At 41.6% G+C, this 13,522-nt stretch overlaps 1 protein-coding gene across 9 annotated transcripts in view; it reads left to right on the top strand.

The window, feature by feature from the left end:
- The window catches only part of CAGE1 (cancer antigen 1), a 78,908-nt gene that overhangs the window by 41,193 nt on the left and 24,193 nt on the right, over positions 1–13,522 (top strand). For 7 of the 9 annotated variants that reach the window (XM_023557672.2, XM_010597567.3, XM_023557675.2 and 4 more), the window contains 2 exons: positions 6,175–6,279; positions 6,927–6,997. In XM_023557672.2, coding sequence (XP_023413440.1) covers positions 6,175–6,279; positions 6,927–6,997 — 176 coding nt within the window. Of the gene's footprint in view, positions 1–6,174; positions 6,280–6,910; positions 6,998–13,522 lie in introns of all 9 variants that reach the window. The other 2 variants (XR_002787659.2, XR_002787660.2) reach the window with 2 other exon arrangements.

The raw sequence follows: 13,522 nt of genomic DNA, 5'->3' as shown, positions 1-13,522 counted from the left end.
ACAAGAATTATCTTAGGTAAAAGGAAGGACAACACAGTACAGGCGAAGTCAGCACAAATGGACTAAACCAAAAGCTAAGAAGTTTCCTGAACACAACCAAACACTTTGAGGGACAGACTAGCAGGGGTAGGGGCTTGAGGGGAGACTGTGGTGGTTTCAGGGGACATCTAGGTCAATTGGCTTAACGAAGTTTATTAAGAAAATGTTCCGCATCCCACTTTGGTGAGTGGTGCCTGGGGTCTTAAAAGCTGGCGAGCGGCCATCTAAGATGCATCAATTGGTCCCAACCCACCTGAGCAAAGGAGAATGAAGAACAGCAACGACACAAGGAAAATATTAGCCCAAGAAGCAAAAGGGCCATCAGCCTGAGACCAGAAGAACAAGATAGTGCCCAGCTACCACCAATGACCTCCCCGACAGGGAATACAGCAGGGAGGCCCTCACAGAGTGGGAGAAAAGTGGGGTGCAGAACTCAAATTCCCGTAAAAAGACCAGACTTAATGGTCTGACTGAGACTGGAGGAACCCCAGAAGACACGGCCCTCAGACGTTCTGTTAACCCAGAACTAAAACCATCCCCAAAGCGCACTCTTCAGACAAAGATTAGACTGGACTATAAAACATAAAATAATAACTCGTGAAGAGTGTGCTTCTTAGTTCAAGTAGATACCTGAAACTAAATGGACAGGTCCTGTCCAAAGGCGAGATGAGAAGGCAGGAAAGGGCAGGAGCTGATTGAATGGACACAGGAAATCCGGAGTGGAAAGAGGGGTGTGCTGTCACGTTATAGGAATTGCAACTAGTGTCACATAACAATATGTGTCTAAATTTTTGTATGAGAATTAACTTGAGCTGTAAACTTTCACCTAAAGCACAATAAAAAAATTTTTTTTAGTAAACTTTCACCTAAAGCACAATAAAAAAATTAGATCTTCTTTAACCAGTATTATAGAATATTTAAAGATTAAAATCTGAAATGCTAACCTAAAACATACCACTTCAGCATGTAATCTGTATATTACATAAAACATTCACCTAATTTTTTTATTTTGGTAGCTTTTAAAATTGAAAGTTTGTTATATTGTAAAGATAAAGCACTCAGAAGGTAGTATATTCTTTTCATTTTCATATTCATCTCCTATAGTCATAGAAAAGAACAAATACTATGCAGAGTATTATTGCTTGAGGAAAAGAGGAATAAAGAAAAAAAACAAAAACTGAGTGTCTCACAGTCCCCCAACCTATGGAAGATACCCACCAGTTCCTGGGTTTTGTGTGTACTGTTACCTTAGGTGAGGAGCCCTGGTAGCACAGTGGTGAAGCACTCAGCTGCTAACTGGAAGGTTGGCAGTTCAAACACGCCAGCCATTCTGAGGGAGAAAGATGTGGCAGTGGGCTTCCGTAAAGACTGCAGCCTTGGAAACCCTTTGGGGCAGTTCTACTCTGTCATATAGGGTCTCTCTGAGTTGGAATCAACTCATTGACAATGGGTTTGGTTTTTGGTTATTACCTTAGGTATACTTTATAGTTTGTTGGCCTCTCTGGCACTGATCGAAGCTCTGAAGAAGAGCTCTAGGGCTCACTGGAACTCAGGTCACACAGGTGGAATCTTAGCTCCTCAGTTGCCATAGAACGATGTCAGCCCTACCATCTCTTTCTTTGTTCTCTCAGCCATCCTGGGTATTTAACAGTGGTTCTCCTGAGAACTCTAACCCTGTTCTTCACCTTCCTGACTTTGATTTCCCTAAGTCCTGTTGTAAAGCCAGCAAAAGAAACTATTTATACTGCAGAACCTTGTCAGAGGATATAACATCAATTTATCTGCCAACCAGCTCTTAACAAATGTTTGTTTTAGAGCTGTTGTATTTCTAAACAAATGATTATCTGTGCAATCCTTTCATTGCTCTAGTGGTAATCCACACTGAAGAATACATGTTACATTATGGCCTAATCCATGGATGCACACACACTTACAGCTGAAACGTTGAGTTTTTGGTTGGTTGGTTGGTTTTTTTTTTTAATTTTATTTCGTTCTATTCCTTTTTTTTTTTTTTTCTATTATGCATGGTACACTAAATTCATCTCACTACTTAATAAAACATCACAACCTGGATCATGTATATTATCAGAAAGCTGCTGCTTGGACCACATTATCTCAGGCCCTACAGAACTGCTTTACTAAGTGTGCTTTGGTATTATGCCCACATCTTTTATTCAGTGAATAATCCCAGGAAACATCTTTGTCCATTTGCTTTAGCTTCTAGGAAGTTCACCTCCAAATACATGGCACTGTAGTGTCAGTCTTAACTGTTTCTATACCTGCATGTTGCTCTTCGCCTGTTCTATGCATTCTGGTTTAATGTTTTGTTTTTTGTTTATATTTTATTATGTGCATGTGATATCAAAACCTTTGTGTAAAGAATTGGGAAATAATCTTCATAGGTCATGCTCTGCAGGGCCTGTTTATAGTGATGATTGATCCATCTGCTCTCATGACGAAAGTTATTTCTACTTTGGCCCACTTTCTCTGAAATGACACTGGCAAAGTGTAAGACAACCCCCTATGAGGAAAATGTGTTAGCGCTAGTAAAAGCCACTTGGGAAACCTGGAATTTTCACCTAGAGAGAGCTAAATACCCTGACGACCTGTCCATGCCACTTGCACCTCAAGTCATAGGGGACCTCGGTGATCGTCTTACAGATGTGTTTGTGTGGGTAAAGGACCTAGTTTTACCCTAAGTAAGGTGGCTTTGTCTTTGGCTCCAGAGAAGTAACCCTTGGAGTAATTGAGGTGCCTTGGTCTGGGCCACACCTGAGAATTTGTGCTGACAAGTGGGGGCTGGCCAGATTAGAAAAGACCCACCTGAGAGGTCAATGTCAACTAGCCTTAAGAGGCATGGTTTAGCTTATCATGCAGGCCTGGCTGGTAAAAGCCCTGAGCACAGAGGCTCAGAGAGCTTCCTGGTTGACAGTAACATCTGCTCTCAGGAGGGGAGCACATCCCTTGGGACATGGAAGCTTTGAGTTAGGAACTCTCCCAGACCTCATCCTATGCATCTGTCTTTGGATTAGGGATGTGACCTGAGCAAGGGTGCTACATCCCACCCTAATCCTCTTTAACCATTGTCGGAGATTATGATTTATAACACATAGGAAAATCACAAAATGGAGGACAACCGCACAATATTGGGAATCATGGCCTAAACAAGTTGACGCATATTTTTGGAGGACACAATTCAATCCATGACACTCCACTCTTTGACCCCCCAAAATTCATGCCCTTGCTACATGTAAGACACATTTGCCCCATCATATCATAGCAAAAGTCTTAAATCAATTCCAAGTCCAAAATCCAAAGATTCTTCTTCATCTGTGAAATCTAGAATACAAGTTATCTGCTTCTAAAGTACAATGGCAGAATAGGCACAAGCTAGACATTTCTATTATAAATGAGAGAAATTGGAGGGAAAGAAGGCATAACAGGCACCAAGGAAGTCAGCAGAACACATTCATTAGCCCTCAAGGCTTGAAAATAATCCTCTGTTCTGAGACCATTTACACAGTGGCCCTCCCCTCCAGACTCTAGGTATTGGCCACACTCTGAGTGGAGGCCCCTTGGCTCTGGGCTTCAGCTCTGCCTTTCAGGCCCACTGGGGTGGCAGCTCTGCTCCCTCGGCCTTCAGCGTACCATTCTCCTAGTCTATCTGAGTGGCGACTGCATCCTTAGAAACACCAGAGGCCATGGCTCCACCCTTTGAAACCCCAGAGGTGGCCATACCTTTTGAGACTGAAGCAGCTTGGTTTCCCGTGTTCCTTGGCCTCTCAGCCCTTGGGCCTTAAGCCTACATCTGCCCTGCCGGTGCAAGTGTTCCAAAGTTCAGTAGCTCCACCAGTAAGTGCCTGGAAGCACCCAGCTCTGCCAGGAACCTTCTATGCACAGACACTCAGCTCTCTCGCTCCATGGATTGGCTCCAGCACTGTCTGGTGCTGGTCTTCTGGTTCTGTTGCTTCCAGTTTGCTCCTGCCTGTCCTCTGCTGCTGTTTCCACCATCTACATTCTCCTCACTTCTTCTGAGTCTTCTTTCCATTCACAATTTCAAAACCACGTCCACATTTTAGGTATCTGTTAGAGCAGCACCCCACTCTCTCGGTACCAAATTCTGTCTTAGTCATCTACTGCTGCTATAACAGAAATACCACAAGTGGATGTTTTAACAAAAGAAGTTTATTTCCTCACAGTAAAGCAGGCTAAAAGTCCAAATTCAGGATGTCAGCTCCAGGGGAAGGCTCTGTCGGCCTTTTCATCTATTTTCCCCTGGAGTAGGAGCTTCTCTGCACAGGAACCCCGGGTCCAAAGGGCGCCCTCTGCTCCTGGCACTGCTTTCTTGGTAGTAAGAGGTCCCCAACTCTCTGCTTGCTTCCCTTTCCTTTTATCTCTTGTAAGATAAAAAGTGGTACAGGCCACACCCCAGGGAAACTCCCTTTACACTGGATCAGGGATGTGACCTGAGCAAGGGTGCTACCTCCCACCCTAATCCTCATTAACCATGGGCAGAGATATGATTTGTAACACATAGGAAAATTATAAAATGGAGGACGAACACACAATACTGGGAATCATGGCCTAACTAAGTTGACATGTAAGACTCACCTGGAAGGCTGATATCAACTAGCCTCAAGAGTCATGGTTTAGCTTATCATGCAGGCTGGTAAAAGCCCTTAGCACAGAGGCTCAGAGAGCTTCCTACCTGATGATAACATCTGCTCTCAAGAGGGTAGCACATCCCTTGGGACATGGAAGCTTTGAGTTAGGAACCCTCCCAGACCTCACCCTATGCACCTCTTCATATTTGTCTTTTTTTGGCTGTAATAAATCTGTAGCCATAAGTATAGTGCACCCTCCATGAGTTCTGTGAGTCGTTCCAGTAAATTATCGAATCAAAAGGGCAGTGGAAGCTAGCAGGTCAGAAAGTAAGGGTGTCGTGTAGACTCCTGAGCTTGCAGCTGGCATCCTGAAGGGGTACTGAGAAGTCAGCCTTGAATTTGTGGTCAGCAGGTCAGAAGGTTGAGGTGCCCTGTGGACTCCCCAAACTTGCAGCTGGTGTCTGCCTATTTGGTCTGAAGGACACTGTCCTTTTAACTTGTGAGCTCTGACCTAGGTCTGGGACGCTAGGGTCAGAGAGAGAGAGAGAGAATATTGAGAGTGGAGTAGGGCAGGGAGAAGCAGCTAGCAGCAAGGATGAAGAAGTGGGAAAGTGGGGACTGGATCAGTCTCCACGTTTTGAGGGTTTGATTCGTGCTGACCCTTACCATGCAGCGTGGTAGGCAGAATAATGGCCCCTACCAAAGATACCCAAACCCTAATCCCCACAACATGGCAAAAGGGACTTTGTGTTCCTTAATAAAATAAGGAATCTAGGCAATTATGGCAAAAAGAACTTTGCAGCTGTGATTAGGTTAAGAGCCTTGAGATGGGGAGATAATCCCGGAGGATCCAGTCTAACCACAGGAGTCCTTAAAAGAGAAGAACCTTTCTCAGCTGTGTTAGCAGGCTATATGACTATGGAGGCATGGTCAGAGAGATGCAACATTGCTGGCTTTGAAAATGGCAGGAGGGGGCTATGAGTCAAGGAATGTGGGTAGCTTTTAGGAGGTGGAAAATTCAAGGAAATGGATTCCCTCCAAGAACCTCCAAAAAGGAACGCAGCCCTGCTGACACCTTCATTTTAGCTTAGTGAGACCCTTGTTGGACTACTAACCTTGCAGTCATGTATGCAAGTGGGAGCATTTATCACACCTGAAAATGCATCATCAAGGATAGCATCAGTGCTTTACTTTACGGAGAATCAAATATTTGTATACATCGGAAAGGAGGGAGTAGAGATTGGGGCTGACAAGCATTTGTATGCACGAAGCGGTGTTCAATGATTTGCAAAGCTGTCTCCTGGCATAAAATAGGAGAGAGGATAAAACAGCATTATAGTTGCTACTTACCTGTTCCTACGTGCTGTCTGACCAGGATCTGGTTCATAGCATCTCATAAGTCACCACGGCACATCTCAGTTTATGAGACTCCTAGAATGAAGGAGAGTTCACTGCTCTTGTTTGTTTTTAGCATCCAAACACGGCTCTTGTGGCATTTTCCCAGTTAGTGTTTTTACTGTTGTTTCCATAGATTGCAAAACTCGGAAATCTCCTAGAGTCAAAAGAAGACCACTGCAACAGACTCATTGAAGAAAATGACAAGTATCAAACACATTTAGGCAACTTACTAGATAAGGTACAAATTTTCTTACAAAAATATTTGTCTTTTAAGAAGTGTGCCAAATATTAAAGTAATAGAACTGGAGCTAAAAAGGATCTGAGGAAAGATGAAGCACATTTATATTGATTGCTTTTACTTCATAATGACATTATAAAATTCTCCACTAGCCTTGCAGTTGAAACCTAGCAAAGAACATTGTGTGTCCATTCTGCAGTGAACAGTTTAAAGTTTTCATATTACTACCTAACTTTCAGGGTAATTGTAAATCTTGCCAACTTAACCTTCTAGTTGCTTTTTAAAAACTGTATTAATTTTAACCAAATAGACTAATCCATTTCTTTTTAATATTAAAATGGCATTTCATAAGCATTACATTTTTGTGTGTGGAAGACAACTGGATTATATATAGTTGACTCGCTACGGTTATTTATTTCTTGGCACTTCACTTTTCTTCATGATGAACAGGCACGTTATAATTCTATTTTTACTCATATTCCTGACCTCAAAATATAAGATATTTTGCTTTTAATAAAACTTTAATTGATGCAAGTCAGAATTGAATTACTTGTAGAGATTTTTATAAAAAGCAAAAAATAAACACGATTAAAGAAAAATTTTAGACTTTATCAGAGAATCATTTCTTTAGCTTATTTTTCCCGAAGGTTACATCATATGAAGAAATTATCAAATGTGCTGACCAAAGACTTGAGATATCACACTCCCAGATTGCACAGTAAGTTGAAAAAGCTTAAAATAATCGTCAATTTTGTAAACATTTACTAATACTTTATTTCGCTCTTTAGCTTGCTAAGTTCATTTTCTCAGACTCCTTGAAAAGAGGGAGAATCTGTAGTTTTATAAATTAAGATCATTCTTCATTAACTAGGCTAGTCTGCTTAATGTCTGGGCTGCTTGAACTGAGTTGAACATCCAGATTGTCCTCTTCCTTTCTCAGAGACCCTTTTTGATTTCAAAGGGTGGAGAAGGAATTAGCGAGAATCATCCAAAAATTTTAGAGGTTATTATCATGGTATCCAAGTAATATAGGAGTCCCTGGGTGGTGCAAACAGTTGTTAATGCACTTGGCTAACACCCAAAAGGTTTGAGGTTTGAGTCCACCCAAAGGCACCTTGGAAGAATGTCCTTGTGATCTACTTCCAAAAATTGGTCATTGAAAACCCCATGGAGCACAGTGCTACTCTGATACACACGGGATCACTATGAGTCGGAATTGACTCGAAGGCAGCTGGCGGTTTAAGTAAGATAGGCTCGCAATGCTTAGAATTTATTCACAGAAAGTTATCGAATGCACACCTAATTAAATGTAACGTACTGTACCCATTGCCGTGGAGTCGATTCAGACTCATAGCAACCCTATAAGACAGAGTAGAACTGCTCCATAGGGTTTCCAAGGAGTGACTGGTGAATTCAAACTGCCAATCTTTGGCTCGCAGCTGAGTTCTTAACCATTGCACCACCAGGCTCCAAATGAAACATGTCCATATATATGTTGTTGTTGTTAAGTGTTGTTGAGTCAGTTCCGACTCATAGCAATCCTATAGATATCAAGTACCAAATAACTTTTCTCATCAGAATGAGATTCAGTTTGAAACTCTCTAAAATTGGTGTTCTTAAATTCTTAAGTTTTTCTATTTATTATCTTTATTTTTAGTATGCTTCTTCCTTTTTCCAATTTCATTTATACTGTATTGGCTATCATTAGAGCTTAAGCAAAACATCTGCTCTTAAATAAAAAGCCCTTCTCAAAGTATGAACTGTCTATAGGGCCAACTGAAGGAGGCTTGGTGGCACACTGGTTAAGCACTTGGCTGCTAACCGGGAGGTCAGCAGTTCGAACCCACCAGCCGCTCCACAGAAGAAAGATCTGGCAGTCTGTGTCCGTAAGGATCACAGCCTCAGAAACCCTTTGGGACAGTTCTACTCTGTCCTATAGGGTCACTATAAGTTGGAATCAACTTGATGGCAGTGGGTTTGGTTTTTTTGGTATAGGGCCGACTCACCACAAGATAACTGAAATACAGCCTGAGTATCTGTAGCTTAGAAAAGTTTGCGTTTGTTTTTCACCATTATTTCTAAGTAGAATGAAAAGTAAAGCAATTTTCACATTTTTCGGACTGATGCAGGCGAGTTTTAAACTTGGAGGGGAGGAGCTTGTTGTTATACACTTAAGAGAAATAAGATTAGATTCCTCTCCAGCTGATAACTAAGAAAGTTCGGACAGTGTTTAGTGATCACAGGCTCGTGAAATGTCAAAATAAAAAATTAACTAATGTTTTAAAAGACAGTATCAAACCATCACTTTGACCATATTGATTTGCCCTGGTTATCTTTTTTAATTGTGGTAAAAAAAAAATTAAAAAATATATAACAAAAATTGGCCAATTCAAGTGTTTCCATGTACAATTCACTGACACTGATTACACTGATCACGTTGTGCAGCCATCACCGCTATCCTTTTCCATATTATTCCACCACAATCAACAGAAACTCAGTGTCCCCTAAACAACGACTCCCCTCTCCTTTTCCCACTCACCCCTGGTAACCGCTAATAAGCTTTATTCTCTATGCATTTGCCTATTTCAAATAAGTGGGATCATACAATATTTGTCCTTTTGTGACTGACTGATTTTACTCTGCATGATGTTGTCAAGGTTCATCCGTGTTGTGGCGTGTATCAGGAATTCATTTCTCTTTATGGCTGAGTAATATTCCATTATCCCCCACATGTCTGTCAGTTTGTTGTACTGTGGGGGCTTGTGTGTTGCTGTGATGCTGGAAGCTATGCCACCGGTATTCAGACACCAGCAGGGTCACCCATGGAGGACAGGTTTCAGCTGAGCTTCCAGACTAAGACAGACTAGGAAGAAAGACCTGGCAGTCTACTTCTGAAAAGCATTAGCCAGTGAAAACCTTATGAATAGCAGTGGAACATTGTCTGATATAGTGCTGGAAGATGAGCCCCCCAGGTTGGAAGGCACTCAAAAGATGACTGGGGAAGAGCTGCCTCCTCAAAGTAGAGTCGACCTTAATGACGTGGATGGAGTAAAGCTTTCGGGACCTACATTTGCTGATGTGGCACGACTCAAAATGAGAAGAAACAGCTGCAAACATCCATTAATAATCGGAACCTGGAATTTACGAAGTATGAATCTAGGAAAGTTGGAAATTGTCAAAAATGAAATGGAACGCATAAATATTGATATCCTAGGCATTAGTGAGCTGAAGTGGACTGGTATTGACCATTTTGAATCAGACAATCATATAGTCTACTATGTTGGGAATGACAACTCGAAGAGGAATGGTGTTGCATTCATCGTTAAAAAGAACGTTTCAAGATCTATCCTGAAGGATCTATCCTGAAGTACATCACTGTCAGTGATAGGATAATATCCATACGCCTACAAGGAAGACCAGTTAATGTGACTATTATTCAAATTTATGCACCAACCATTGGGGCCAAAGATGAAGAAATAGAAGATTTTTATCAGCTGCTACAGTCTGAAATTGATCGAACATGCAGTCAAGATGCATTGATAATTACTGGTGATTGGAATGTGAAAGTGGGAAACAAAGAAGAAGGATCAGTAGTTGGAAAATATGGCCTTGGTGATAGAAACAATGCCGGAGATTGAATGATAGAATTTTGCAAGACCAACGACTTCTTCATTGCAAATACCTTCTTTCACCAACATAAACAGCAACTTATACACATGGACCTCACCAGATGGAACACACAGAAATCAAATTGACTACATCTGTGGAAAGAGACGATGGAAAAGCTCAATATCATCAGTCAGAACAAGGCCAGGGGCTGACTGTAGAACAGACCATCAATTGCTCATATGCAAGTTCAAGCTGAAACTGAAGAAAATCAGAGCAAGTCCACGAGAGCCAAAATATGACCTTGAGTATATCCCACCTGAATTTAGAGACCATCTGAAGAATAGATTTGATGCATTGAACGCTAATGACCGAAGACCAGACGAGTTGTGGAATGACATCAAGGACATCATCCATGAAGAAAGCAAGAGGTCACTGAAAAGACAGGAAAGAAAGAAAAGACCAAGATGGACGTCAGAGGAGACTCTGAAACGTGCCCTTGAGCATTGAGCAGCTAAAGCAAAAGGACGAATTGGTGAAGTAAAAGAACTGAACAGAAGATTTCAAAGGGCCTCTTGAGAAGACAAAGTAAAGTATTATGACGTGCAAAGAGCTGTAGATGGAAAACCAAAAGGGAAGGACACGCTCGGCGTTTCTCAAGCTGAAAGAACTGAGGAAAAAAATTCACGCCTTGAGTTGCAATAGTGAAGGATTCCATGGGGAAAACATTAAACGACGCAGGAAGCATCAAAAGAAGGTGGAAGGAATACACAGAGTCATTATACCAAAAAGAATTAGTCAATATTCAACCATTTCAAGAGGTGGCATATGATCAGGAACCGATGGTACTGAAGGAAGAAGTCCAAGGTGCTCTGAAGGCATTGGTGAAAAACAAGGCTCCAGGAATTGATGGAATATCAATTGAGATGTTTCAACAAACAGATGCAGCGCTGGAAGTGCTCACTTGTCTATGCCAATAAATATGGAAGACAGCTTCCTGGCCAACTGACTGGAAGAGATCCATAGTTATGCCTAGTCCCAAGAAAGGTGATCCAACCGAATGTGGAGATTATAGAACAATATCATTAATATCACACACAAGCAAAATTTTGCTGAAGATCATTCAAAAACAGCTGCAGCAGTATATCGACAGGGAACTGCCAGAAATTCAGGCCGGTTTCAGAAGAGGACGTGGAACCAGGGATATCATTGCTGATGTCAGATGGATCCTGGCTGAAAGCAGAGAATACCAGAAGGATGTTTACCTGTGTTTTATTGATTATGCAAGGGCATTCAACTGCGTGGATCATAACAAACTATGGATAACACTGCGAAGAGTGGGAATTCCAGAACACTTAATTGTGCCCTTGAGGAACCTTTACATACATCAAGAGGCAGTCGTTCGGACAGAACAAGAGGATACTGATTGGTTTGAAGTCACGGTTGTATTCTTTCAGCAAACCTATTTAATCTGTATGCTGAACAAATAATACAAGAAGCTGGACTATATGAAGAGGAACGGAGCATCAGGATTGGAGGAAGACTCATTAAAAACCTGCGTTATGCAGATGACACAACCTTGCTTGCTGAAAGTGAAGAGGACTTGAAGCACTTACTAATGAAGATCAAAGACGACAGCCTTCAGTATGGATTACACCTCAACATAAAGAAAACAAAAATCCTCACAACTGGACCAATGAGCAACATCATGATAAACGGAGAAAAGATTGAAGTTGTCAAGGATTTCATTTTACTTGGATCCACAACCAACACCCATGGAAGGAGCAGTCAAGAAATCAAAAGATGCATTGCATTGGGCAAATCTGCTGCAAAGGACCTCTTCAAAGTGTTGAAGAGCAAAGATGTCACCCTGAAGACTAAGGTGCGCCTGACCCAAGCCGTGGTATTTTCAGTCACATCATATGCATGTGAAAGCTGTACAGTGAATAAGGAAGACCGAAGAAGAGTTGATTCCTTTGAGTTGTGGTGTTGGCGAAGAATATTGAATGTACCACGGACTGCCAAAAGAACGAACAACCCCGTTTTGGAAGAAGCGCAGCCAGAATGCTCCTTAGAGGCAACGTTGGCGAGACTGCATCTTACATACTTTGGACATGTTGTCAGGAGGGATCAGTCCCTGGAGAAGGACATCATGCTTGGCAGAGTACAGGGTCAGCGGAAAAGAGGAAGACCCTCAACGAAGTGGATTGACACAGTGGCTGCAACAATGAGCTCAAGCATAACAATGATTGTAAGGATGGCGCAGGACCAGACAGTGTTTCATTCTGTTGTGCATAGGGTCGTTATGAGTCAGAAGCAACTCGATGGCACCTAACAACAACAATATTCCATTATACGTACATAACCTCAGTTTATTTATCCATTCATCTGTTGATGTGCATTTAGGTTGTTCCCAACTTTTGGCTCTTATGAACACTGCACCCCAGTTATTTTTAAAATTTAAACATATTTCAACTGTGTTCAAGAATAGATCCCAGCATTTGAGTTCTTTAAGCTTTATTAAAAAGGTTGTCAACTGTGGTTGCTTATTGGAATTACTTTGGATGCTTTTTTAAAAATACCAATGCCCAGGCCCTAGTCCCAGATAATAACACTAAAATGCCAGGTGGGGCCTGAGGATTAGTATATTTCAGAAGATGTCCAGATGATTCTAATGTCTAAACAGGGTTGAGAACCACTGCGAGCCAGATATTATGTGAGTTGATTTGCTGTAAGTGATCAGGGTTGTGATTTATTTCTTATCAAATATTGTTGTTGTTGTTGTTAGGTGCCGTCGAGTCGGTTCCGACTCATAGCGACCCTATGCACATCAGAACGAAACACTGCCCGGTCCTGAGCCATCCTTACAATCATTGTTATGCTTGAGTTCATTGTTGCAGCCACTGTGTCAATCCACTTCGTTGAGGGTCTTCCTCTTTTCCGCTGACCCTGTACTCTGCCAAGCATGATGTCCTTCTCCAGGGACTGACCCCTCCTGACAACATGTCCAAAGTATGTAAGACACAGTCTCACCATCCTTGCCTCTGAGGAGCATGCTGGCTGTACTTCTTCTAAGACAGATTTGTTCGTTCTTTTCGCAGTCCACGGTATATTCAATATTCTTCGCCAGCACCACAATGCAAAGGTGTCAACTCTTCTTCGGTCTTCTTTATTCATTGTCCAGCTTTCACATGCATAAGATGCGATTGAAAATACCACGGCCTGGGTCAGGCACACCTTAGTCTTCAGGGAGACATCTTTCCTCTTCAATACTTTGAAGAGGTCCTTTGCAGCTGATTTACCCAATGCAATGCATATTTTGATTTCTCCTTATCAAATATAGCCAGTTTTAATCATGAAGAACCACATTTTTGTTTAATTATATTGAATTAGCTTTGGCCTTATTAAAAGGTATGTATTGCTTCAAAAACATCAAATGTGCACAGCATCAGAGCAGTGTTCTTTAAATTGGTATTAGTCTATTGATTCTGCTAAAATTTAGCGATGTTTGAGGTATTTTTCTTCAGATACGTTCACAGGCTATACTGTAATTTTTCAATTCAGATGTCTTAGATTTTAAACACGCTGGTTGCTATAAAAGACTGAAAGTACTTGGTGAAGTCCATTTTGTACATGC

Source organism: Loxodonta africana, chromosome 1 (assembly GCF_030014295.1).
Source record: "Loxodonta africana isolate mLoxAfr1 chromosome 1, mLoxAfr1.hap2, whole genome shotgun sequence".
Lineage (NCBI taxonomy): Eukaryota > Metazoa > Chordata > Mammalia > Proboscidea > Elephantidae > Loxodonta > Loxodonta africana.
The sequence above is the reverse complement of the archived record's forward strand: the minus strand, read 5'-3'. Positions and strand labels throughout refer to the sequence as shown.